Source organism: Dreissena polymorpha, chromosome 10 (assembly GCF_020536995.1).
Source record: "Dreissena polymorpha isolate Duluth1 chromosome 10, UMN_Dpol_1.0, whole genome shotgun sequence".
Classification (NCBI taxonomy): Eukaryota; Metazoa; Mollusca; class Bivalvia; order Myida; family Dreissenidae; genus Dreissena; species Dreissena polymorpha.
The window spans coordinates 25,680,992-25,707,791 of NC_068364.1; the positions used below are offsets into that span (position 1 = coordinate 25,680,992).

At 35.8% G+C, this 26,800-nt stretch overlaps 1 protein-coding gene across 1 annotated transcript in view; it reads left to right on the forward strand.

Moving 5' to 3' along the window:
- The first annotated feature begins 6 nt into the window (after nt 1-6).
- Nucleotides 7-26,800, forward strand: part of LOC127847703 (aspartyl/asparaginyl beta-hydroxylase-like) — a 39,063-nt gene continuing 12,269 nt past the window's right edge. The window contains exons 1-7 of the mRNA XM_052379781.1: nt 7-79; nt 11,302-11,547; nt 12,562-13,037; nt 17,325-17,411; nt 19,805-19,955; nt 23,359-23,495; nt 25,509-25,703. Of these exons, the coding sequence (XP_052235741.1) occupies nt 11,316-11,547; nt 12,562-13,037; nt 17,325-17,411; nt 19,805-19,955; nt 23,359-23,495; nt 25,509-25,703 (1,278 nt within the window). The 5' untranslated portion in view covers nt 7-79; nt 11,302-11,315. The remainder of the gene's footprint in view (nt 80-11,301; nt 11,548-12,561; nt 13,038-17,324; nt 17,412-19,804; nt 19,956-23,358; nt 23,496-25,508; nt 25,704-26,800) is intronic.

The following is a 26,800-nucleotide window of genomic DNA, read 5'->3' on the forward strand; positions in this document are numbered from 1 at the left end:
TTTACGACAACAACAACAACGACAACAACAACTGCAACGAAACACAAACATACTCGCACTGATCACGTCTTAAAACGGGGTTTGTTGCACCTATTTTAATACTTTAAATGCTGTTATAGAGAGACACAATGCCTTTCGCTATTTTTTTGCACTTAATTCAGGTTGACAATATTTTGTAATGCTACCTTTTGAAGATAGCAAACAATTAAACTCCAGAATTTCTTATCAGGAGATAGTCCTCGTCCATATAAACGTACTCCCAGAGCCTTCGATAATTTTTGCTATGGCGGCTCAGGGAGAGCATATGCACCCCTTCATAAACACAATCTGAGTTTTGTGCACAGATTTTATGCGCATCACTTAACAGACGTCGTTTATTACCAATTAAGGTAAGGAAGATGAATAAACTTTAAAATCACATTTAATTTACCTGATTGGCAGCTTACAGAGGTTATTCTTAGCATGCAACCTAAAAAACACCACGATGTATTGATGTACTATTCTTGCTGACATTTTCATTTTGAAGTTTGGAAATGTGTAAATATTCGACATCGTTTTTTTACTTAGGTTACATTTAATATCACAATCTGCAAAGGATTGGTGTACTGCTACCTAACAAGCGACACTTTTAGTCTGCAACATTAAAACAGTTTCCCAATATGTTGGATGGAGCGTACCAAAGAATAACAAAGTAAATAAAAAGTCTGCAACATTACAATAGTTTCTAAATATGGTAGATGGAGCGTACAAAACATTAACACAATAAATAAAAAGCAATTACCGTATACATGCGCTTATAAGACGTATTTTTAAGACTCAAATTAATCAGTTAAAGTGGGGGTCGCGTCTTATAAGCAAGATACTTGTGAAAATAAGCGAATTTTTTCAAAATATCGAGTTTACTGGGCTTACGCTGGCCAAGTTGGACACTTGTCAATTGTTTTGAATCATCGCGGCAGCCATTTGCATTTTCTCTAAAGTCTGTATTTGCCCGTACCGTGTATCGGAACGCTATGTTCAGTTACCGATTTACTTGAAATAAAATGTATCGTTATTGATTTTGTTGTCTACTATTTTTTATTTGAATTTTGTTATTTTGGGGTCGTAAGGCATTATATTGTCCATGGTTATACTTGAAAAGTTTGTATCACCCGATTGTCTGCGCGCGACGTCGATAAATGTCATATAAATTGGACATAATAGTATACGTGTGTAAGCGGCGACATGATGCCAAACATGCTTAAAATAACAGCAAAATCAGTTCGCAGCTTGATACTGTTAATTGTTAAATAAACACGCGATTACAAGTGCTTCTTGACAAATTTGTATCGCCTGATCGTCTTTGTTCGACGCTGTTAATTGTCAATTAATACATAATTGGCAATAAGGGTATCGTCTGAAAAAAGTTACCAGTTTGCGACTGTCAATTGTTAAATAAACAGGTTCATTCAGACGACCCCCTTATGCCGATGACACCTTATTTATTAGGGACCCACGACAGCGGGAGCAAAGAGCGACCGCATGCAATTATCCACAGGTGGCTTTCTTCTTGACCCGTGATTTCACTCTATCACGCGATTGGCTAATTTTATGAAAGTAGGCATTACCTATAGATAATGGGCGTAACATTTGCATAATCAAGGTAATCTATATCTGCCTCTTAGTTTTCAATACCCATCAAACAATACAATTATATTTACAAATTACAACTACTGGAATCGTCAAAATGAAACGCAAACGAAACTCTTATTATCTCAAATTCAATGGATGGTACACAGGACGACGAGTTGTTTGATGATCTTGTGGAAAATCGCGATCAATCTGAGGATGTAACGGCCTGTGCAAAGGTTAGTGATTGCGACGATGATGATGATGATATCGGCGACTGGGTTTACGATAACAATCTCACTAGTGAGGAATTCTACGAACTGTTCGGTGAAAGCGATGATGAGGATTTCGAAGGATTTTAAGATGACTGATACGATCAATTACGAACGTAATATGTTTGAAATTGTTATGGCAAATTGATTAAATACGCAATTGTTAGAAATTGTGTTAATTTGAAAATTATTTTTACTGTATGAATAATACTTGAAAATAAATTAAAACCTACTTATATATCATGAAATAAACAAATATTATTTACTTTGTTGTTTGATTGTTTTATTTTTCGGACTTGCGTGAATTACTAATTGTATGCAGCGTGAGTTTTAAAAATTCTCAATGTGTTTCTTATTGATTTTCTTCAACATTCTGCCGTTTTTCGGCAGATGAAAACGGCAAAATTTGACCGCGTCTTACACGTGGGTCAGTCTTAAATCCACCGATTATAAAGTCCGAAATCGGGGTGCGTCTTATAAGCGAGGGCGTCTTATAAGCGCACGTATACGGTATATATTGTTTTAAAGATACCATTTGCACAAGTTTCTGCTTTATACAGATAAATGTTGATCAGTTTTTGCAGCATTAATGCTGGAGAGTAGCGGAATGAATTAGTCGTGGGTAACCGACGATGCAATACGCCATCTATTGTCCAAAGGTGCAAATTTGATCACCACTGCAAAGGCTGAGGAACACTGATAATGCTGGAGAGTAACGGAATTAATTAGTCGTGGGTAACCAACGATGGGCGTATTGCAATTCTCAGCAACCCTTTGTGTTATAAAGCTGCGAGTTTAATTATTGCAACTAAAGGTGATTTACAGGCCTTGGCACTAACTTTTTTGACAGGTTTCCCGAGGGAACGTTATATATACGTTATTATTATGACATTATTTGGGTCCGTTATGGTTCATTAAGAAAAAAACAATAAAGTCATGGATAACAACATTTATTTCATTGCTGAACACCTTTTCTCATGCAAAGATACACATTATCCAAACTCTATCGATTCCCTAATGCATCTGTATCAGCCCAATTTGTATAACTTGCTACATACTCCGTTTTTCTTCGCTTTTCATTGCCAGATTATCCCGTATATTCCATTTTTAATAGTAAACTCAAGAATTTCATAAACGTTAACATTCGCCTTTTTTCTTAAAATGAATTTTGGCATATGTGACTATTTAAAGATGTAATGAAATAATGTCCAATCGGGACGGGGTTTTCCAACTGAACACACGTATGTGGCCTGACTTGCTGTTCAATAAATACACCCACACTTTTTACGTGACGTTGAAGAACAGCAGAAATACACTAAGCACTGTTTATTTTCAGCTAGAATTTGTTTATGTAGCATAAACATTAAAATTTAGAAGCGTGTTTCGGATTACAAGTTTATTTATGCAAATTTGAGAATCTGACAAAACATTATAGTGGTATGTAATGAATTCAACTTTAATTTGTTAAAATTCTTTACAAGTCGAATAAGTGATTTAACTGTATTTTGCATGCAATGCACAAATTCCACGTAATACCCGGTTGCAGTCCTGAGTCTTCTAAATAACTTGCCGCGATTTTATCGTAAAAGTGTTAACCTAGGGACCGATTGTGGTTGGTGACGACAACAAACTGTCACAAAACTACACACTTATGGCATGTATGTTATTCGTCATCTGCATAATTTTGCTGCAGGTAGTGAAGGCCTACGAGTGCTGTTGCTCATGCAAAGCTTGCGTTCTCATTGGCCAATATGGATTGTCCAATACAACGACGCTCCACCTAGTGTAGTTAAGAGTAGACTGACTTGCAAAACTCGATCTTAACATTAGCTGTCCACTAAAGTGAACAACTAAAAGTACACTACTTACTATTATGGAAGTTCTTCTTATAAACACAGCAAGAAATAAAAGATAATTACGCGGATTCAAATGATCAATCAATACAAAGTTGTTGTATACATTTAGGATTACCGGAGGATCACACAGCTTGAAAGAACAAATCTGGTGTCCTCAAGTTCCTGGAACACGGTTAGTGTGGAGGCCTGATTTAGCTTCAAAATCACCTTGAATTTACCTGAATGGCAACCTAGGGACTTTATCCTTCGCATGCACCCTAAAAAAACATGACAATGTTTCAACCCACTATTCTTGTTGACATTTTTATGCCCTGGGTAGGGTGGCATATTGCAGTTGAACTGTCCGTCAGTCAGTATGTCCGTCCGTCCGTCCGAAAACTTTAATGGTCATAACTTTTTCAATATTGAAGATAGCAACTTGATATTTGTCATGCATGTGCATCTCATGGAGCTGCACATTTTAAGTGGTGAAAGGTGAAGGTCAAGGTTATCCTTCAAGGTCAAATGTCTAATATATGGCGTCTTTCCGTCCATCCGAAAACTTTAACATTGGCTATAACTTTTTCAATATTGAAGATAGCAACTTGATATTTGGCATGCATGTGTATCTCATGGAGCTGCACATTTTGAGTGGTGAAAGATGAAGATCAAGGTCATCCTTCAAGGTCAAATGTCAAATATATGGTGTCCGTCCGTCCGAAAACTTTAACATTGGCCATAACTTTTTCAATATTGAAGATAGCAACTTGATATTTGGCATGCATGTGTATCTCATGGAGCTGCACATTTTGAGTGGTGAAAGATGAAGATCAAGGTCATCCTTCAAGGTCAAATGTCAAATATATGGTGTCTGTCCGTCCGACCGAAAAACTTTAACATTGGCCATAACTTTTTCAATATTGAAGATAGCAACTTGATATTCGGCATGCATGTGTATCTCATGGAGCTGCACATTTTGAGTGGTGAAAGGTGAAGGTCAAGGTCATCCTTCAAAGTCATATGTCAAATATATGGCGTCTGTCCGTCCGTCCAAAAACTTCAACTTTGGCCATAACTTTTTCAATATTGAAGATAGCAACTCGATATTTGGCATGCATGTGTATCTCATGGAGCTGCACATTTTGAGTGGTTAAAGGTCATCCTTTAGGGTCAAATGTCAAATATATGGCTTCAAAGCGGCGCAGTAGGGGGCGTTCTGTTTCACAAACACAGCTCTTGTTATGTTGAAATTTGGAACAGTGTAAATATTTGAAAATCAACTCCCATCACAAATCAGGATGTACAAAAGATTGGTGTACTGCAACCTAACCGATAGCTACACTTGGTACCAATAGTCTGCCAAATAAAAAAAGCTCAGACTTGCTGATTTTGGTTTGCAATATTATAATTTGTTTTTATTTTAGAATTTCAAGGGAAAAAAACACTTGCACACTGTTTCTATTATATGAGCTGAAATTTGTTTACATTCATTTTAATAAGTCAATATTTACAGTTTATTATTTAGCGGACGCCCACTATTTTCATAAGCCAATATAAGGTAAGGCAAGTCAATTCTCATAATAACTGTGGTTTCCTTATAAGTATGAGTTATTATTTTCTATTGGGTAATATCAATGTTTTAAGATTTAATGTAAACACTACTGACAATACATGTATAGGTTCTTTCTTTGCATCTCTTTAACTCATCGAATGAATATTAAAATACTGGTAATTTAGCAGAAAATTTCCTTCCTGAACTTACTGTGTGCATTGAAACAATAATGCACAAGGTATTCCGGCAGTACAATTTCACAAATTGTTGTGGTTACTTCCCTTGAATTTTGTTAAACTTCATTCTTGGATGGGTTTGATGATGGGTTTTTCATTGATTATAAACAGTTAATGCATTTTCCATAAGTTCCTATACAGAAGCATTCCCCATTCCCCATTCCCCTCAAAAAAGAGTTTATATTTTTTCCTCATTTTTAAAAAAATCCCCGCAAAAAGTTTAAAAAAAAATAAAAACATTTTTTTTTAGAAAGAACTGCCAAATAATCATGATAAATATATCTCAAATTTATTTCATAAACAACTAACAAAGTATATAGCTATAATTTATATTATTTTGAATTATTTTAAAGAGTTGTATTAAATAGTTTTTCCCAAATCAGTGGACTTTTCACATTAATTGCATTTTTCTCCCGAAATGGCAAAGAAAAGGCCTGATGTATCTATATTGTGTCAATATTTGTTAATAAAATCATTCCAATTTGGTCCATTTTATTAATAAAAAATGCTCAAATTTGCCTTTTTTTTTATTTAAAAGATCCCAATTAGACTCAAAATGGCTTAGAAAACTGAGACTGTGCATGAAGGCTGAACTGTCTGAACCTTAAATGTTGAAAAAATCATTGATATATATTTTTATTTTAAGAAAAAGGACAAAGACATTCAGCTGTGAATATTCTATTCATACAAACATGTGTATTGATATAATAAATATCATTACATATAAACAAGTGAATTTTTAATTGTCCCCTTTTCCTAAAAAACGACGCATTTTTTCTCCTTTGGACGGGCCCCGCCACCATTCCCCTATAAGTGAAAAAAACCCGCTGAGAAGCAAGTTTAACCAGGGATTTATTAAATTAAATTTCTCTAACTGAAAACTTACATAGTATATTAGTAAGATTTTAAAATATTGAAAAGTATCTTTTATACAGGACAAGTGATATTTTATAGAATTAGTCTGAATGGGGATTCAAAAGTTTATATTCAGTCCTGAACAATCCAAGCACATGTTTTCCCAATATTAATAAAGCAAAGAAAGTTAATTAAATAGACTTGTACACAGTTTTTGAAAAAATACAATATTTTTTGTCAGAGATTCAAAAATTAATGTATGAATTACATTTAAACAAGCAAAATAACACTAAGAAAAAGAAAATTGTAAAAAATGTATCATCCTTTATTGATAATCACTGATCAAAATGGTAAAAACTAAAAAGTATAAAGCTTTTGTGATGATTATCGTAGAAATTTAGCAAAAACGTTTTGTAAAGCTGGGTTCCCACTGCCAATCAGATCAACTTGATCAAGCCCGACCAAGCGGTTGGGTACTGGTCTGTTTCGGTCGGCATGAGTGGTCGGGGCGGTCGGGCAGGTTGGCATTGGTCGGGCTTCCTACCCGATATTTTTTGACGTGTCAAAAAATATCGAGTAGAGGTCGAGTAGGAAATGGATTGAGAAGCGCTCGTGAAGTGGTCGTGTATAAGTCGAGTAGAAGATCGAGTTGATTGTGAAGCAATCGTGTGGCGATCTTATTGACATCTCTTACACGATATGTACCCGATCCGCTCAACCTTTACCCGAGTTATTTTAGATCGCAACACGATCAACTCGACCTCTATTCGATTTTATGGACATATTTACTAGACTGCTACCCGAGGGCTACTCGACTGTATATGATCACTTCCCGATTGCTATTCGACCATACACAAGCTCTGTACCGGATCAACTCGACCTCTACCCGAGTTATTTAAGATCGCTTTTTACGACTGTAGTACCACCATCAGGATCTGGTCGTGTGAAGATCTGGTGGCGATCGAGCTGAGGTCCACTTGGTCGAGCCGAGATCGTATAATGCTCGCGTATAGGTTGAGATGATCGAGCGGAAATCGGAAAGATGGTTGAGTGAACGTCGTGAATGAGTCGTGTGGGGGTCGTGTGTTATCGACAAGAGGTCGAGAAGAAGTCATGTATACCCTTTTTAGTCGAGCTTGGTAGGGTTTGGTCAGGAAATTTCAGTGATCAGGATGATCGAGTTGATCGGATCGGCAGTGGGAACCCACCTTAACTGATGTGGGATTTTTACTATGTTACATATGCAGTCTGCACAGGCTAATCATGGACGACACTTTCTGCCTAAACTGGATTTTTGGGAACATTTACAGACTTTCTGTAAACAAAAAAATACCATAAAAGCGGAAATTGTTGTCCCTGATAAGCCTGTTTACGCAAATGCATTAACCCTTTCCCACTCAGATGCAAAGTAAAATGGCTATATGCAAACAGCATAAAACCAGAACAGCCTGCGAGTAACTCGCAGTCTATTTATGTTTTATGCTGTTTGCTGCTCATCAGTATCTAGAGGTTGGAAATGAAGCCTTTAAAACTTGATTCTAGTAAGAAAGGTCTTTAATTAAATTAACTTTCTGAGGGACAACAAGTGTGTTATAACACATATCTAAGTGGTGAAGGGTTAAAAACCCTTTTCACAGAGTGTGGCATATATGTGTCTTGTTCTGATAAAACTTTGCTTAATTCATGTGAGTAAAGTGTCATCCCAGATTAGCCTGTGCAGTCTGCACAGGCTAATCAGGGACGACACTTTCCGCCTAAACTTGATTTTCGGTAAGGAGGGACTTCCTTGAAACTAAAAATACCATAAAAGCCGAAAGTGTCGTCCCTGATAAGCCTGTGCGGACTGCACAGGCTAATCTGGGACAACACTTTACGCACATGTATATGACCAGCTTTCTTAGAACAAGACATATATTTAAATGTCTCTGTGGAGCAGTGGTTGCGATGTCGCTCGTGCATCAGGGTGTCCTAGAGTCAATCCCTTAGACTTGCAGAGGTTTTATTATTTATTTTTGTGTGTTTGTTATTATAATTTAAAACTATTCCAAATATTACAGTTTTATTAGTAAAACAATTATATAATATTTAAAAAAAAAGTGAAAATCCGTGAAGAATCCCTTTAAAAGACAATAAGAAAAACAAGAAAAACAATCAGGCAAACACACTTATATACCTCATTTAAACAATTATTAACTTACTGGGAAAAGAGTAACAGATTACTCTTGAGAAGAAATTTTATAAAGGTCCATTTTGATATTTAAAAAAATTTGCTTATCATAGATAAAGAAAATCTTTGAAATATGCAAAATCAGTTTTATGTTGTTTTTTTACCCAATCATTTTAAATTATGTAATTTCTCACAGAGCTCCAGATAAGGATTTGTGAAATTAGTAACAGTACTGCCACTGACAGAAAGAAAAGGAGTAACGCTGAAAATCAATTAGTACCAATACTTCCATATCAAAAATTACAGATAGTACTGTTCTACCTGTGTTCTTGGAAATTGAAGGGTGTGTAACTGACTTTACAGAAACATTTGCAGCAATTATAATAAATATATTTAGCTTCTTAAACAGTTACTGTATTAGGTTTTCCATTCTGAATTATGATGCAAATACAACTACACATTAAAACTCATTACTAATACTATTTCTTTATTTTTCTTGACCAGAAAACACAAGCCAACAAGAAAGCTTTCCGTTTCCCATCGTGTTTTCTAACGTTTTAAGCCACCAATGCAATCAAATCGTTTAATATTGGGGCGACAATGTCTTTTTCTGGGTTTACAGATTTAATGTCAGGATGGTTAGACGACACCTTATGTAGTCATTATATGACAACAAAGTGTTGTTTTGAACCGCTTTCGGTTAAGCCTGCTTTCCATTTCGCGCAGACATAATTGTTTTTGACGGATTTACGAGTTACAGGAAATCACGCGACAGAATAGACAATAATATCTGAACCCAGTCTACAACTTTTCGGTAATTTAAATTAACGAAAAGCGCCGTTAGGTTAGAGACCAACAAATCACGCTGCGCTGACGCAGGTACGGTCAGATTTTTTTCGTAAATGCGTAAAATGGATATTAAAGTCGTAATTGTACGTCCAATTTATAAAAATAAATGCGTAAACCTTCATGAAAAAGGAGTATTTACGGCTGTACGGCCTTTATCTGGAGCTCTGATTTCTCATGATTCAAAGTATAAAAATTGATCAGGAGAAAAATAAAAAAATCTTAAATATTTCTGTTAATTGCATAAACTAATGACAGAAATCCTACTAGTATTTTAGCTTGTCTTATGTAATGTTTTGATGAACTACATCTTGTGTTGACAACCTTTTGTCATTGGGGGCAATAAGATGGTCCAAGTTACTTACATCTTGTATTGACAACCTTTTGTCATTGGGGGCAATAAGATGGTCCAAGATACTTACATCTTGTTTTGACAACCTTTTGTCATTGGGGGCAATAAGATGGTCCAAGTTACTTACATCTTGTATTGACAACCTTTTGTCATTGGGGGCAATAAGATGGTCCAAGTTACTTACATCTTGTATTGACAACCTTTTGTCATTGGCGGCAATAAGATGGTCCAAGTTACTTACATCTTGTATTGACAACCTTTTGTCATTGGGGGCAATAAGATGGTCCAAGTTACTTACATCTTGTATTGACAACCTTTTGTCATTGGGGGCAATAAGATGGTCCAAGTTACTTACATCTTGTATTGACAACCTTTTGTCATTGGGGGCAATAAGATGGTCCAAGTTACTTACATCTTGTATTGACAACCTTTTGTCATTGGGGCAATAAGATGGTCCATTTAGTTACTTACATCTTGTATTGACAACCTTTTGTCATTGGGGGCAATAAGATGGTCCAAGTTACTTACATCTTGTATTGACAACTCTTTGTCATTGGGGGCAATAAGATGGTCCAAGTTACTTACCTCTGGGCATGTGGATGTCAAATCCTGAAGTTAACATAATAAAATTGAGGGTTCAACGCAAAACGATTGCATTTTCAATAGAAATGTGAAGAAGATAATTTTCACAGTTTCATGCTTAGTATAGATATTGAATATGAAACACAATGCCCTTTTGTTATCCTTTTCCCACTCAGAAGAGAAGCGAAAATGGCTATGTGCAAACAGCATAAAACCAGAACAGTCTGTAACTCGCAGTCTGTTCAGGTTTTATGCTGTTTGCTGCTCATCAGTATCTAAGGGCTGGAAATGAAGCCTTTAAAACTTGAATCTAGTAAGAAGGGCTTTAATTAAATTAACTTTCTAAGTGACTGCAAACGCTTCAAAATATGTATCTAAGTGGTAAAAGGCTAACTCTTTCAGTGCTGGAACCGAATTTTGAAGGCCTTTGCAAACAGTTTGGATCCAGATGAGACGCCACAGAACGTGGTGTCTCATCAGGATCCAAACTGTTTGCTATTCCGATAGTATTCTTTGAAAAAATCGCAGAAAATGCTAATTTGAGAAATTCAGCAGACAGCATTTAAGCAGACGACAAATTTCCCAGCATGCCAAGGGTTGATAGATTGTGTTTTAGATTTTCTAAGCCTTGATTAATAATAATATATATTATCTTTTCAAACCTTACCTAAGATTCCTTTTATATGAGCTGTACTCCGGGAAAATAGGGTTTAATGCATGTTCATTAAGTGTCGTCCCTGATTAGCCTGTGATGTCTGCACAGGCTAAACAGATATGAAACGTTCCACCTGCAATAAATTTTGGCTAAGAAGTAATTTCCTTTAGAAAAAAATCCATAAAAGCGGACAGTGTTTACCCAAATTAGCCTGTGTAGACTGCACAGGCTTAACTGCTTCACCACTAAACACACAAGTATAAAACCCTCTTGTCCACGAGTGGGGCTAATGTAAATTATATCAGCTAGAAAAATATTTGGTCAAGACAATTTTATTTTAGAAAAGAAGGTCAACATGGGACCAAAGAAAGTCAGCAACTCCTTAAACAGTGCAACAAAAACTGAAGAAAATCAGTCACAGCCACAGCCAGTGAAGAGGCAACGACCAGATAGCAACAAGTCATCAGTGAACAATGTAGCCTCTTCATCTAGTCCCAATAGCAAGACATTCCTATTGGTTGCTTTGTCATTGCTAGTGGCAACCACGGCAGTGATACTCACCAATGATGATGTGAAGATGTTTCTAAGTAAGATGTTGTTGTATTTTGTCCGCTGTATAGTTAAGACTGTCGGTTAAGTCAGACACATGTTATATTGAATAATGAAGTGGTTTAACCCTTTTCTACTCAGCAGCAAAGTGAAAATGGCTATGTGCAAACAACATAAAACCAGAACAGCCTGCGAGTTACTCGCAGTCTGTTCAGGTTTTATGCTGTTTGCTGCGCATCAATTACTTAATGTTGGAAATGAAGCCTTAAAAACTTGAATCTAGTAAGAAAGGTTCTAAATTAAATATTACTTTTTAAAAAGCTACAAATGCATCAAAATATGTATCTAAGATGAAAGCGGTTAAGATAAAATGGAAAGAAAATCATTGATTTGCATTGTGTGACATTGACTGAAGGCCTACGAGATCTTACACAGAATAATTGAAAAAGTTATTTTTGTCCTATTGTAGATTTTGATGGAGCCATATAATTAAACCTCACTTTGACTTTCAGCTTATTTGGACTTACGAGCTTCCTAAGTTAACACCATTTTTCAGATTCATCTCACACCGACAATTCATGCTATGCTATGCTATGCCATATCAAACAACACTCCAACACGCATTACCACACTGCTGAACAACATACTGTTCAGGTGATCAAATTAACACACTGCACAACAACATAAATGTTCCAATACTTAAATTAGCACAATAAAGCACTCCTGCACTGATATATTTTTTACCCAGGCTTGCTCGGTCTCATTTTTATGTACCGGTAACCTTTTCTTGATCTCAAGTAAGACTAATACTATGAGGATTTAGGCTTCCTTTGTCAAACTTCCGATTTGGATGACTGCCACAACATATAATACCATCCAATACTGTATGATACCATACCATGCCATACCATACCATTTTCTATTATACTGGTACCAACAATTATAACTAAAGCAATTCTAATCCACTCATTTTACCTAATACCTTATTAAGACCATGCCCAATACTTTATTTAAATTTAAATCTTTATTGAAAACAGCATCTTTTTTTCCAGTTCAGTTCACATCTATCGGGTCCAACACTTTGGAAGAGGTCGCCAAATATACAGATAGTGCACAATATGTTGAGAAAGAGACGGACGCTGTGAGTGAAAAGTCTAGTCAAACACATGATATAGGAAAAGACTCTGCTAAAAGTAGCGAGCTTCATGCATCCAGTCCTGTTGAATCAGGTAGGAAAGGTGAAAAGCTTGAAGAAGAATCAGATGATCGGGAAACAAGGGAAGGTGTGAATAACATTGCAACACAATCTGTTAAAGTAGATGAAGTCCTGACTGAAGGTTCTGATACAAAAAATGTTGAGAGAGATCACACTAAAAGTGATGAGGCAGATAAGGAAATCAAGAAAGAATCCGAAGAAGATCAAAAAGCGAAGTCAAAGAGGGAGTCTTATGAAAACAGTGCCATAACAAGCAAAGGAGATTTCAAGATAAGGAAGAGATTGGACGAAGCTGATAAAGCATTACAGATGGTATGAATACAAGAATTTCACTTCATAATGTAAAACATCTGTAGTCTCTTATTGTAGAGTTGAGTACAGAACTTTGCATGACCCAAATAGTTCTGGTAGCATGTTAACAAAGCTACCGCTAGTTAGAACATGTTTTTGACTCAACTGAGCTTGAAATAATTGTGGATAGCTATTGGGATCATCCTATGTCTAAGGGTCATAGTTGTGCTTTGTTTGCCGTGCTTCATCAACTTTCAGCTTCTACCAGTCTAGAGGTCACTTTTTATGCCCCAAATAGGGTGGCATATAGCAGTTGAACTGTCTGTCAGTCAGTATGTCAGTATGTGTGTATGTCAGTATGTGCGTATGTCAGTATGTGTGTATGTCAGTATGTGTGTATGTCAGTCTGTCCGTCCGTCCGAAAAAAACTTTAACGTTGGCCATAACTTTTTCACTTAGTGACTATTGAAGATAGCAACTTGATATTTGGCATGCATGTGTATCTCATGGAGCTGAACGTTTTGAGTGGTGAAAGGTGAAGGTCAAGGTCATCCTTCAAGGTCAAAAAATAAACAAAAATAAAATAAAATTCAAAGCGGCGTTCTCATGAAGCTGCACGGTGTGAGTGGTGGAAGGTCAAGGTCATCCTTCAAGGTCAAAGGTCAAAAAATAAATAAAATTCAAAGCATCGTTCTCATGAAGCTGCACACTTTGAGTGGTGGAAGTTCAAGGTCAAGGTCATCCTTCAAGGTTAAAGGTCAAATAATTTTTTTTTTTCAAAGCGGCGCAATAGGGGGCATTGTGTTTATGACGAACACATCTCTTGTTAAAAAATCTAATCTTGATGAATCAAAATGTTTGTATTGACAATATCTGGGCTAAGTTCAAATCTTGGTTGCATGCTGCCAAAAATAAGGTCACCATGTCCAATTTTAGAAAAACCTTGTTACCACTATCGAGGCCACATAATTATGACTGAATCTTGATGAAACCGGTTCAGAATGTTTATCTTGACAATATGTAGGCTGGTTATGAATCTGGGTCACATGTGTGGAAGAACTAGGTCACCAGGTCACCAGAAAAACCTGTTTGCACTCTATTGATTGCATTTATATGTTGATGAAACCTGGTCAGAATTTTAATCTTGACTTTTTATCATAGGGTGTTATCATGTCACAAACAAGATTGCGAGGCCTATGTCAAAAAGGTATTTTTAGCCGTTTATACCCTTTATTACTTTTATTAATTGTTAAAATGCTGCTCAATTTTCAGCCATATTGCCATGAAAGTGATAAGCGTTTATATTGTATTAATATTTGCTCTATATCTCTACTTTACTTGCTACAAAATTTCTTAGCGGGTTTCAAAATGGCAGCTGTTTTGGCATGGACATCGCCAATTTGTTTTGTCACGTGGTAACGCCCTCTGTTTATTGGCCTAGTTTGAAGCAGGATGCATCCAAAGATGTCAAATATAAGAAAAACATATTTTTATTTTGTTCACATTTGTGTCCTGTAGGGGGACGCATTCCCATTGAAAAAAGTATATATTTTTCCCAAATGAGACTTGAACATTCCCAATTCAGCGCTTTTTTTGGACCAATGTTATAGCCGTTATTCGGTCATATTCCCAATAGCAAAAAGTGTCTTCTTTTTCCCAATCTGAAGATAAAAATTCCCAATTTATGTTTATAGGGAAAAAATCTTTGAAATTAAAACAGATTTACCTTCAAATTATTAGCTCTAGATCAATATTACAGCACAGTATGTTCACCATAAGTAAACATTATGGAATATACCCTTATTTACATTTAAAATTATCACCATTTAATTAAGCCTCATTTTGTTCCAATTTTGCCAAAATGGGCGCTAAATTTCACAATTCCACGGGTATAGGTCATATTCCCAAAATGACCAGAAAAAGCCCTGCAATTAAAGATTTCCCTCAAAAAATATGTTTGTTTAAGTAAGTCTCACCATTTAGCTCATCTAAGATCCAGCTTTATTAGTTAAACCTTAGTAAATATAATATTTACCCTTTGCATGCTGGGTAATTTGTCGTCTGCTAAAATGTCGATTGCTGATTTTGTAAAATTAGCATTTTCTTCGATTTTTTTTCAAAAAGAACTTTCAGAATAGCAAACAGTTTGGATCCTGATGAGACGCCACGTTCTGTGGCGTCTCATTTGGATCCAAACTGTTTGCAAAGGGCTTCAAAATTCGGTTCCAGCACTGAAAGAGTTAATATCACTTTTATTCTCAATTAACAATATTTGATAGCAAAAAATGAACAATACTAATTTCACAAATTCCGAACTTTCCCAATGCAAAGCCACCGTGCCCCCTCCCAATATGGTGAAAGAAAACCCAACACTGCAACTGTATAGAAGCCTCGTGCATTACTCAATGTTTATGAAACATGGTCAGAATTTTCTCTTTACAATATCTAGGCTTAGTTGTAGTCTTGGTCACATGCTCCCAAAATCTACGTCATCAGATCAAATCGACGAAATCGTAGAAACACCTTGTTATTACTCTAGAGATCTGTTAACTTAAGGTATCACAAAGGTGTTGATATGTTGACCCTATCTGTTAACATACACCCTATCACATAAAAATGTGCTTGTGGTAAGGCGATAATGCATTTTTTTAGAAGTAGATATCGGTCACAGAATGCTGAAAAAGTACACCGCTTGAAAACTATTTTTTTTGTAAGATTGTATTTTATTCAGTGCTTCAGCTAGGCCTAAACGGAGTGGCCGGAGCACCCTACCACCGCCAGGTCCCACCCTTCCCTTTTAGACCCCACCCTAGTTTTGATCTGATCCCATTGTGGCAGGAAATTTGTATTTGAAGTTTCAATAAACTAATTAAATTTTCACAGGGAAACAGTTTATTTATTAAAGAAATTATGTTTCAAATGAAAATACGTTTAACATGAAATATATGCATATTTAACATAAGCTTTATGGAAAATATTCCACAGGGATCCTAGCTGAAGCATTTTTTATTGTTACCCTCTTTTTGTATTAATTCAGCTGAAATTGATTCAAAATGTCCTGATAATGGATTTTAGCCACTATAATTCAAATAATTTTACAATAGACTGCAAACAAATTGGGCATATTAATGCTGTATTCATTTGTTAGTTATTATTATTTGTAAGTTAAGAACTGCATTGACTTATCGCTTCTGCTTTCCATTTCTTAAAAACAACAACTGAAAATCAATATATGTAATTAAATATAGCCATCTAAAACATGTTTTCCATTATGTAAGTAATGATTCAAAAGTGTGTTACATTCATAAAACAACAGTTGAATGATCATCATTGTCTATATTAAAATGGCGACCTTAATATAAGTCACCATATTTGTGTTTGCTATATCTAATATTACATCCATATACCAACTAGATCATGGACAGTAATATAAATAACTTTATGAGCTTTGCTCTGAGAAAACAGGGTTTAATACATGTGTGTTAAGTGTTGTTAAATATTGCAGTAAAATGCACGTGCTAAAACCCGTTCTAAAAGAAATGTAATAAATGTAGCATGTATATAAATGTAATGAAACAATAAATTGTATATTTGGTGATAAGTGGCATAACCATGTCTATAAAGAATGTTATTTGTTAGGAAACGTAATTCAGAAAACATTTATAGCATGTCAGCTTTTCAGTAGCATCAATAAACTTGAAGTCATTAAGTTTCTACGATTGTTGTTTTCAATGAAAGTGACGTCATTTGCAAAATATTTATGAATGAAAATGATGTCATATGTTTGTACAATTCAATGACGTCACTCAATAGTGAACTTAGTACTAAGAAGGGCGGAGTATTGAAAAATATAGTTCACGTCCTAAAGCTTGAACCAAATCAATCAGAATGGTGTTAGAATCGAAATAATATTTTTCTATGATGGTTTGTTGTCGAATAACCCACAGTAAGTTGTATAGATGCGTGTTATCAAATCACTCGTGCTTCGCACTCGTGATTTAATTCCTACGCATCTATACTCCTTACTGTGGGTTATTCGACAACAAACCATGATAGAAAAATATTATTTCTTAATTAGCCTGTGCAGTCTGCACAGGCTTATTTGGGAGGACACTTTCTGCCTTAACTGGATTTTTGCTAGGAAGAGACATGTTTTTAATGAAATCTGCAATTAAAGTCTTTAGTGTCGTCACAGACCAGAATGTGTGGACTGCACAGGCTAATCTGGGACAACACCTTAGTTTTACGAACATGAATTTAGCCCCCTTTTCCCAGAGCCAGGTTCATTTGTTGTGCTCTAAATTTCAGGGTGAACTGAAAAAGGCTCTAGATCTGTTTGATGACATCCTTAAGAACAAGTCACAGAGCCCAAGAGCTTTATGGGGCAAAGGTCAGGTAAGGGACTTAATAGGGAGTTCACAAATGTTGTGGCTGTAAGATTATCTATGTTCATAAAACTGGCAATAATAAACCTCCAGAAACAATATCAGGTGACAGTGTTTTTTTCCCCAAAAATTAGAGCCTCTTTCAGACTGCTTCCCAATGGCGAAAATTAACATTTTTTCCTAATATCTAACCAAAATTTCCCAAAAAAGATTCAAAACTTTTCCAATAAACTTCATAAATTGGTTTATTGAGTTTATTATACTGGGATATAATTCTGTAAAACTTTATATCTGACAAAATTTACCAAAAAAAGATTCAGAACTTTTCCAATAAAGTTAATGATTGGTTTATTGAGTTTATTATACAGGGATATAATTCTGTAGCACTTTAAAACATACGTTTTAAAATGCAGTTGAACATTCACCTATAAACAATAATATAGGAATACTGTTATTTATTATTATTTAATAATGTTTCATTTTTCCCATGTGCATGGTTTATCACGCTATTTTTCCCAATCCAATAGGCACAGGCTGTAACATATGAAGCAAAAAAAACAAAAACAGGGTGGGATGTTTCTGTTACTATCCATCTTTTATTTGACACAATGTTACCAAAGGCCAATTCAATAGAGTACATTCATCACCACACAAAATAAAAATTATTAAATCTATGGTCACTGCCTTTTACCAGTGAATGCAAACCATTGGTGTTTACTTGTTTATTACTTTTATGTTAGTAAGTGTCATTATGCCCAATGATAAGTGTGTTTTTTAAGGCATTTAATTGTAAAACAATGTACACTTCAACACCGTTATTTCGAATACCAATAATCCGAAGTCACCGTTATTTCGAAGTATTTTTCGGGTCCCGATTGTGGTTCTTCTTTGTTTAATGTAAAATTAAATTGTTAATCCCAACTTCGTTAAACCGAAGAAATCGTTATTTCGAAGTGATTCTGTCGGTCCCAACAGTATAATTCGCACCTAATTATCAATATTTAATCCAAAGTCAAAACTGCAAAACATTGAGCGTAATTTCACACCTATGTCGTCTGGGCGTTGCGCGTCAGAAGCCGATAATTACACCTTTGTCGTCTGCGCATAGCATGCTAATTTTATAATGTTGTCAAAAGCCGACAACAAGGCCGTCAACACAAGAATGAACATGTATTCTAATCAACGTGTGACCATATGCATCAACGACGCAAGGCAGTTCTGCGAGCAAAACACGGGTGGAAGTGAGTTCTTCAATATCCATGTCAAATTGGAGAATTATGTTACACGCGTCCAGTTAAGTGCTGCTAACGCAGGTGTTCAGAGAGACATCGCGTCTGATTTTGAAAAAATGTTAATTTCTGAAAATGTTTTCATATGTGTTTACATGTATGATGTGCTATTCGTAATATTTTATATGTTCTGATAGTTTGTGCTATTTATTATATTATATATGTTCTGTAATAAGAGAAAAATAAAAATAATTGTTTTATTCCTCCGTTTGTTACAAGTAGAAATTTATTGCTATCTGACTAGTTTACGTTTTTAAATAAAACAATTATTAAAAGTATCGTGTATCTGGACCATGCAAATTCCATTATGTTTTATTTTTACAGAATCAAAGAAGTCTTCTGTCAAATGTTTATTTCGAACTATCGTTAATCCGAAGTTTTTTTAACCGTCCCGTCGACTTCGAAATAACGGTGTTGAAGTGTATACATTGTACTAATAAAATGTAATACCATTCCTATGACATGTTACACTGGTGGGATTATTGTTTTTCACAGTTTATTTGTTCAAATAATATTTGATGCCCAATTCGGCCCCATTCCCAAATTCAAAAACTATTTACTTTTCCCAAATGAATGCCTAAAATTCCAAACTGAAGGTTTCCAAAACATAATTATTTTTGTAAAAAAAAATTCACCAATAAGTTCATTGCTGTATCCAGCACTATAAGTTTAACTAAATTTAATATTTAAAACAAATTATAATATATAAAGTATTTGTAAGTACATTATAACATAAAAATGTACCATTTTTAGCTGGGCTGTTTTCGGAGAAAACCTGAGGTATTGTCATATACAGCTTGTCGTCGTCAAACATCCGACGTCCGCGTCACATTTGCTCTAAAATCAAAGTGCTTCCACATACAACTTTGAAACTTCATAGCTGCACCTTCATGAGGTCTACATGCCACACCCATTTTTTGGTCTCTAGGTCAAAGGTCAAGGTCACTGTGACCTCTTAAAAAAAAAAAAAAATCTGACAAGCTTTCGCAGCTGTGCATGGCATCCGTCATGCGGTGCTCTTGTTAGTCTTTACAAGGCAATTTTTCCCAATCCAAAAGACCCCTTACCCATTCCCAAAATGTTGGGAAAAGCATGCGTTTTTCATGTTTTCAAGGTATTAGACAAACTTGCTGAGCAACAGAAAAGCAACAAGATGCTAGAGGAGGGCATGGCATTGATGGACAAGGCCTTGAGGCTGTCAAAGACTCCCGATCTGCTCCGCATGAGGATTGCAGAGAAATTGGGCGATCGGCAGGCATTCAGAGGTTACTGTGTAGTGTAGCTACATTTAAGTCTAACTCTGAAAAAATGGGGTTAAATGTGTGTGCTTAAAGTGTTGTGCCAGATCAGCCTGTGCAGTCTGCACAGGCTTATCAGGGATGACACTTTTTGCTGTTATTAAATTTTTGGTTTAAAGTAAGTCTGTTCTATAAAATGGTCGAAGCTAAGTGAAAAGGGTAGACCCTAATTAGCTTTTGCAGACTTTTTGCCTGCTAATCTGGGGCAAAAATTAAGCCCCATTTTCCCAGAATAAGGCTAAAACATGACGTAGAGGTAATTATAGCTCGATTGGTCACTGTCGGCTCGGGTACTTCTTACATGTACCCTGGGTACTCTTAAGTATACTTACATGTACCCCGGGTACGGTAAATATACGTAATTGTACCCGGTTGATATTAGACTGTACCCGAGTTGTATTCCAGCCCAAAATCCGATGTCGTAAAACACGCTTCCGATTATCTTAAACGAATTTCTATTTAAAAAAACTGCATCAACAAGCTTTTTTTGAAGAGTTTCGAGAATATAGAGGCCATTTTACAGAAAATTGACATAAATGTGAATATAATTGATTTAAAAAAAATAAGCCGACAACAACTGATTTAGCGTTACATTTTCCAGGTACGTTTTAGTATATTTACTGTACCCGGGGTACATGTAAGTAGTACCTGAGCCGACAATGACCAATCAAGCGTAATTATACTGGATTCACAATGGGCGGCTGTCTGTTTGTCTGTCTATCTGTCCATCTGTCATTTGACACAAACTTGTCGGGTAACGAACTTCTACATACTGGACATTTCAAAATGCCTGCATTTTTAATTGGTTTCCAAGTGATATGAAGTTGTGCATGTCCCACGTTACAAATTGTTTAAGGGGCCTTTTCACAGATTTAAGCATGTATTGAAGTTTGTCATTAAATGCTTTATATTGATACATGTAAAGATTGGATCTAAAAAGCTCCAGTAAAAAAAAAGGATAAAATTGAAAAAAAGAAAAACAAAGTAACCTTCAACTGGACTCAAACCACTGACCCCTGGAGTAAAAGTCTATTGCTTAGACCACTTGGTCATCCGTGCTCATAGAATGAGTGAAGTATTTTATATAAGCAATCCTTGTAGTATGACAAAATGCAACGCTTTATAATTATGCCCCCCTTCGAAGAAGAGGGGGTATATTGCTTTGCTCATGTCGGTCTGTCGGTCGGTCGGTCTGTCGGTCCGTCCACCAGGTGGTTGTCAGACAATAACTCAAGAACGCTTGGGCCTAGGATCATGAAACTTCATAGGTACATTGATCATGACTCGCAGATGACCCTAATTGATTTTGAGGTCACTAGGTCAAAGGTCAAGGTCACAGTGACCCGAAATAGTAAAATGGTTTCCAGATGATAACTCAAGAACGCTTAGGCCTAGGATCATGAAACTTGATAGGTAGATTGATCATGACTCGCAGGTGACCCCTATTGATTTTCAGGTCACTAGGTCAAAGGTCAAGGTCACGATGACCCGAAATAGTAAAATGGTTTCCGGATGATAACTGAAGAACGCTTATTCCTAGGATCATGAAACTTGATAGGTAGATTGATCATGACTCACAGATGAACCCCTATTGATTTTCAGGTCACAAGGTCAAAGGTCAAGGTCACGGTGACCCGAAATAGTAAAATGGTGTCCGGATGATAACTCAAGAATGCTTATGGCTAGGATCATGAAACTTCATAGGGACATTGATCATTACTGACAGATGACCCCTATTGATTTTCAGATCACTAGGTCAAAGGTCAAGGTCACAGTGACAAAAAACATATTCACACAATGGCTCTCACTACAACGGAGAGCCCATATGGGGGGCATGCATGTTTTACAAACAGCCCTTGTTTTCAGGTTTTTAAATCGTCAAAATATGCATATAATGGATATTTTAGAGCATGGTAAATGTTCAGTATTACTGTTACCTCACAAATATCATTACTATAACGAAAATTTGCGAATCTGAAACATTTTTTTAAATTTTGTCAATTTACCAAAACCTGAAAAGGACCCTTTAAAGTTATGCCACGTTTTAACCTTAACCTTTCTATAACTCAAAAAAAAATACATATACAAGATGTGGTTTCATGGCATATACATGCACATCACTTCTGGAATGAGTTTAGTTTTCTACTAGTATATTCAAAAAGAACTTGTAGTGTGAAAGATTGGAACTGTGAAAGATAGGAACCTAGATTTTAAATTTTTAATTAATAAAGAATATTTGTTTTGGATATAATGACAAAGCATGCTATCACTGGAAATGAGGATAATTAATATTTTCATGAGCACTTGAATTTATTGTTATATTTTAATGTTTAATCCAACGGCTATCAATAAACAATTCAAAACTTGTTCACAAGGTGGCGTCTGGTCCTTCCATTGACTGTTTTAAATTCAGAATAAAATAAGTTTAAATTTTAAACTGCAATTTTATTTGACAGAAAAACATGTCTGTATTTTACTAAAAGTGGCATATTAAGAGCATTTTTGCTGGATAACTGGTCTTAAAGGCTCTATAAAGGTGACAAAACCAATTATTATGCATATCAATTGGTCTGATTTTTACCGTATTTCAGTTACTCTTGCATAAAAACTGCTCATAAAACAGCTTAGGTACAACGTTGTCAAGAATAATGGAAGATAAACCCTTTTCATAATTGGAAGAAATGTTTACATTTTTGCAACTAACGTGATGTGTAGCCCCAGAGCCGTGACATATGCTAAAAATAGTCGAAAGAAAATTCAATTTTAATTCTATTTTAAACAACTTTTAACCAGCAGAAAGTAACTTATTAGATCACTACAAACATTTTAGCCATTTAGAAGAGACCTACTTTGTGAGTGATACCAGAAAACGTTAAAAAGCTTCGTTATATTTTTGGTGACCTGAGTCACTTTCACTTTCTCTTTTCCGAGTAAACAGCGATGTAAATAAACAGATTGTTTGTAAACACAATTGACTTGGAGGACACTTTATTTTGAGCTCAAAACTAGTTGTATTGCTTATTATTTATTGTAATGTCCAATAGCATAGATATATTGTTTTTTGATAACCTTTATAAATTAATTATGAAATAAATATTTAAAAATCGGTAAATAATTACGGTCTTCACCTTTATAGAGCCTTTAATGCATGTGCGTAAAGTGTCAAACCAGATAAGCCTTTGCTGTCCGCATAAGCTAACATTACAATAAAAGCAGAAAGTGTTGTCCCTGATTAGCATAGGCGGACTGCACAGGCTAATCTTGGATGACATTTTAAACACATGCATTAGGCCCAGTTTTCCCAAAACAAGGCAAATTACTTTGTATTTTACTACAAGTGGCATAATATAACATCAAGCAATATTCACAGGTTGGTCGCGCAAGGAAGCCGAAACTTGGAGGTACATGATGGAGCGTTACCCCAACATGCCAGAGTTTCCACACAAACTGGGGACCAGCTACTTGAAAACAGGCCAAAACGAACTGGCTAGGGAACTATTCACAAACGTGAAGTATTTTTTGTATTGTGTTGTCACTGCTTGAAGATGTATCTGTCATGTGTTACTGTTCTAATAGGCTTTGGAATGCTGGGAAATCCGTTAAAGTGGAAATTAGCCTTAAATTGGAAATTAGTCGATATTTATTGTTGTGTGTTTTTGTACCATCTGCTAAGAAGTGCAGGCAATGTTATGATGGACACATTATTGATGTCCTATAATATCGACCAAAATTAGTTATTTGGCAAAAAACCTAGCAGCCAGTAAATGTGACCTATATGTACTTAAGCTCAAAATAAAATTGTTTTCTCCTGAAAGGTCACAGGGGCAGGTCCGCATACAAGGCAGTGGGAAGAGGCTGAGAGGATCTGTCAATAAAATCTGACTTGCACACACACATTGTTCATTTCAGCATACATACCTACTTGCTTCTATTATCACCTTGAGCTACTGTTACCATCATTTGTACTTTTACCATCCTTTCTGCGAGTGAATTTCAAATATCGGTAAAAGATCAAGCACCTTAACATCACTGCCATGTGCTTTTTAACAGTTAAACTGTGAAATAGTGTGTCCATTTGTCGCGTGACTCGCATTCCATGTTCAAAACATGTTTAGATTACATCATTGTTCATACATGAACCTCTGTGTGCGGGTACTGTATTATAGGACATTGTTGTTGGAATGGCGCTGCACCTGTTGTCATGATTTAGGTTATGAATGAATTTACTATGTTCAGAAATTGCTTGTTCAAATGTAAAAGTATCGTCATATTCTCATGTTTTACCAATCACAGATCGCGATCATTTGGCAACTTACAGCATTGAACATGGAACAATGACTCTTGCAAACTGATGATTAATGCAATCCTTTAACACTTAGATACGTATTTTCACGCATTTGTAGTCCATTATAAAGTTATATTCAATTGTCCCCTACCGGTTTCACTGGAGGGGACTTATGGTTTGCGCTTTGTGCATCTGTGAGTCTGTCTGTGAGTCTGTCTGTCTGTCACACTTTTCTGGATCCTGCGATAAGTCTAAAAGTTCTTAATACTTTTTCATGAAACTTGCAACATGGATAGATGGCAATATGGACATTATGCACGTCAGTTCATCTTGTTCCTACGTCAAAAATTGTGGTTGCTATGGCAACCAAAAAATAAATAATTCTGAAAATGGTGGAATTTCTGACAATGGTGGAGCCGGTAAGGGGCCATATTGCTTGACAATAGCCTTGTTTAAGACCTTTCTTACTAGATTTAACTGTTTAAGGCTTCATCTCCAAACCTTAGATACTGATGAGCAGCAAACAATATAAAACCTGAACAAACTGTGTGTTACTCGCGGGCTGTTCTGGTCTTATGCTGTTTGCTTATAGCCATTTTCACATTGCTTCTAAGTGGGAAAGGGTAAAATCCAATCTTGTTGCATCATCAAAGTTGTCCTATTGTTATTGTAGTTTCATGCTTGTTTGGTGAGTGCCTTAATGGGCATATTTGGCGTCTACAGGAAAATGTGTTATTAGTTGAGCCTTGTTCTGGGATACCACTACCTGGGCTAAATGCATTTGTGTAAAATGTCGTCCCAGATTAGCCTGTGCAGTCTGCACTTTCAGTTTTTATGGATTTTTCGTTTAAAGAAAGTCTCAAATGAATTTCAATCTCGTCTTGGCGCAAAGTCTCCTCCTTGATAAGATTGTGCCGAGTGCATCGGTTAATAATAAATTATACTTACTGCACACGCATTAAGCCCAGTTTTCCAGGAAGCTAAGTGAAAATGTCTTTTGCAACCAGCATAAAACCAGAACAGCCTGCGAGTAACTCCCAGTCTATTTAGGTTTTCTGCTGTTTGCTGCTCGATCATCAGTAACTAAGGGTTGGATATAAAGCCTTCAAAACTTGAATTTAGTAAGAAAGGTATTTAATTAATTGTAATTTCTAAGGGATTACAAATACGTAAAAAAAATGTATCTATGTTGGAAAGGGTTTTAATAAATGTTAATTTGATGTTGTTTTTTTCAGCTATTGAAGGAGAATCCAGAAGACGGATTTTCGTTGGTTCATCTAGGTTTCATTCTAAAAATTACTGACCTGAACTACACAGGGGCCATACCCATGTTGCAAAAAGGCATTGATTCTAGACAGCCGGGCACTCTTGACGGTCGATTCTTTTACCATCTTGGCGATGCTTATATGAGAACAAGCAATAACGAAATGGTAACCCAGCGATTTGTTCTCCTCTTTTTTAATTATCCATAGAAGGCACTTTTGTAATAGAGGACAACTTATAAATTCCCAGTGGCCTTCCGAAAAATTCTTAAAACGAAGCAAAAGTCGTGTTAATTTCGTTCCAAAAGCGCATTTTCTGCAAGTTAAGAAATAAAATGAGCACTGGAACTGACATTTCAGCAAGAAGGCATATACAAGAATATTTGTAAGTGTTTTTGCAAGTAAGTTTCAAGCAATTAATAAGACCCATAATTCCCAAAGGGAAGATTTCATGACGACAATTTCACGCAAATTTTCCCAATTTCAGGGTGTTTCGCACTAATTTTCCCATTATTGTGGGGTACCGGTACTTTTCCCAATTTGGCCCAACAAATTACTGTAATTAGAGTTGAATAGCCTGGCTATTACGTGTTGCCACTGAATGTTAATCAAACGCAAATGCAAACGATTACATTACATGAACAATATATAATTTTCTGTAAATAGTTTATGATCTCAAGCTAAAGCATGTAACACTGATAGTATTTTATTTTATGCAAAATATAAGACTGGTGTGTGAATCGATTAAAAATTATGTATAATGTCATCTGTCATCTCATATGGATTAGTGCCTTGGCGTTATTGAAATGCTCTAAACCTTGAAGTGGTTTATGTATTTGTTGTTTTAGCAATTATATCGGAATATGACCATGACACAGTTTTGTATTATAAATACTTCTCATAACAATAAATACCAAAAAAATAAATAAATAAATTCCGCTATGAAGCCACATATTTTTTGTCAAGAAGGGCCAATGTTGGCCAGTCATTGTTGGCATTACAAAGCTGAAACAAATATTATTTGAGCCTTGTTCTGGTAAAACTTAGCGTAATGCATGTGCGTAATGTGTCGTCTTTGATTAGCCTACGCAGTCTGCACAGGCTAATCCGGGACGACACTTTCCACCTTAACTCGTTTACTTAAAGTTACATAAATGGGTATAGTAAAGTCCCTGATAAGCCTGTGCGGACTGCACAGGCTTATCTGGGAGGACACTTTACGCACAAGCATTAAGGGCAATTTTTCCAGAACTCAACTAATTTGA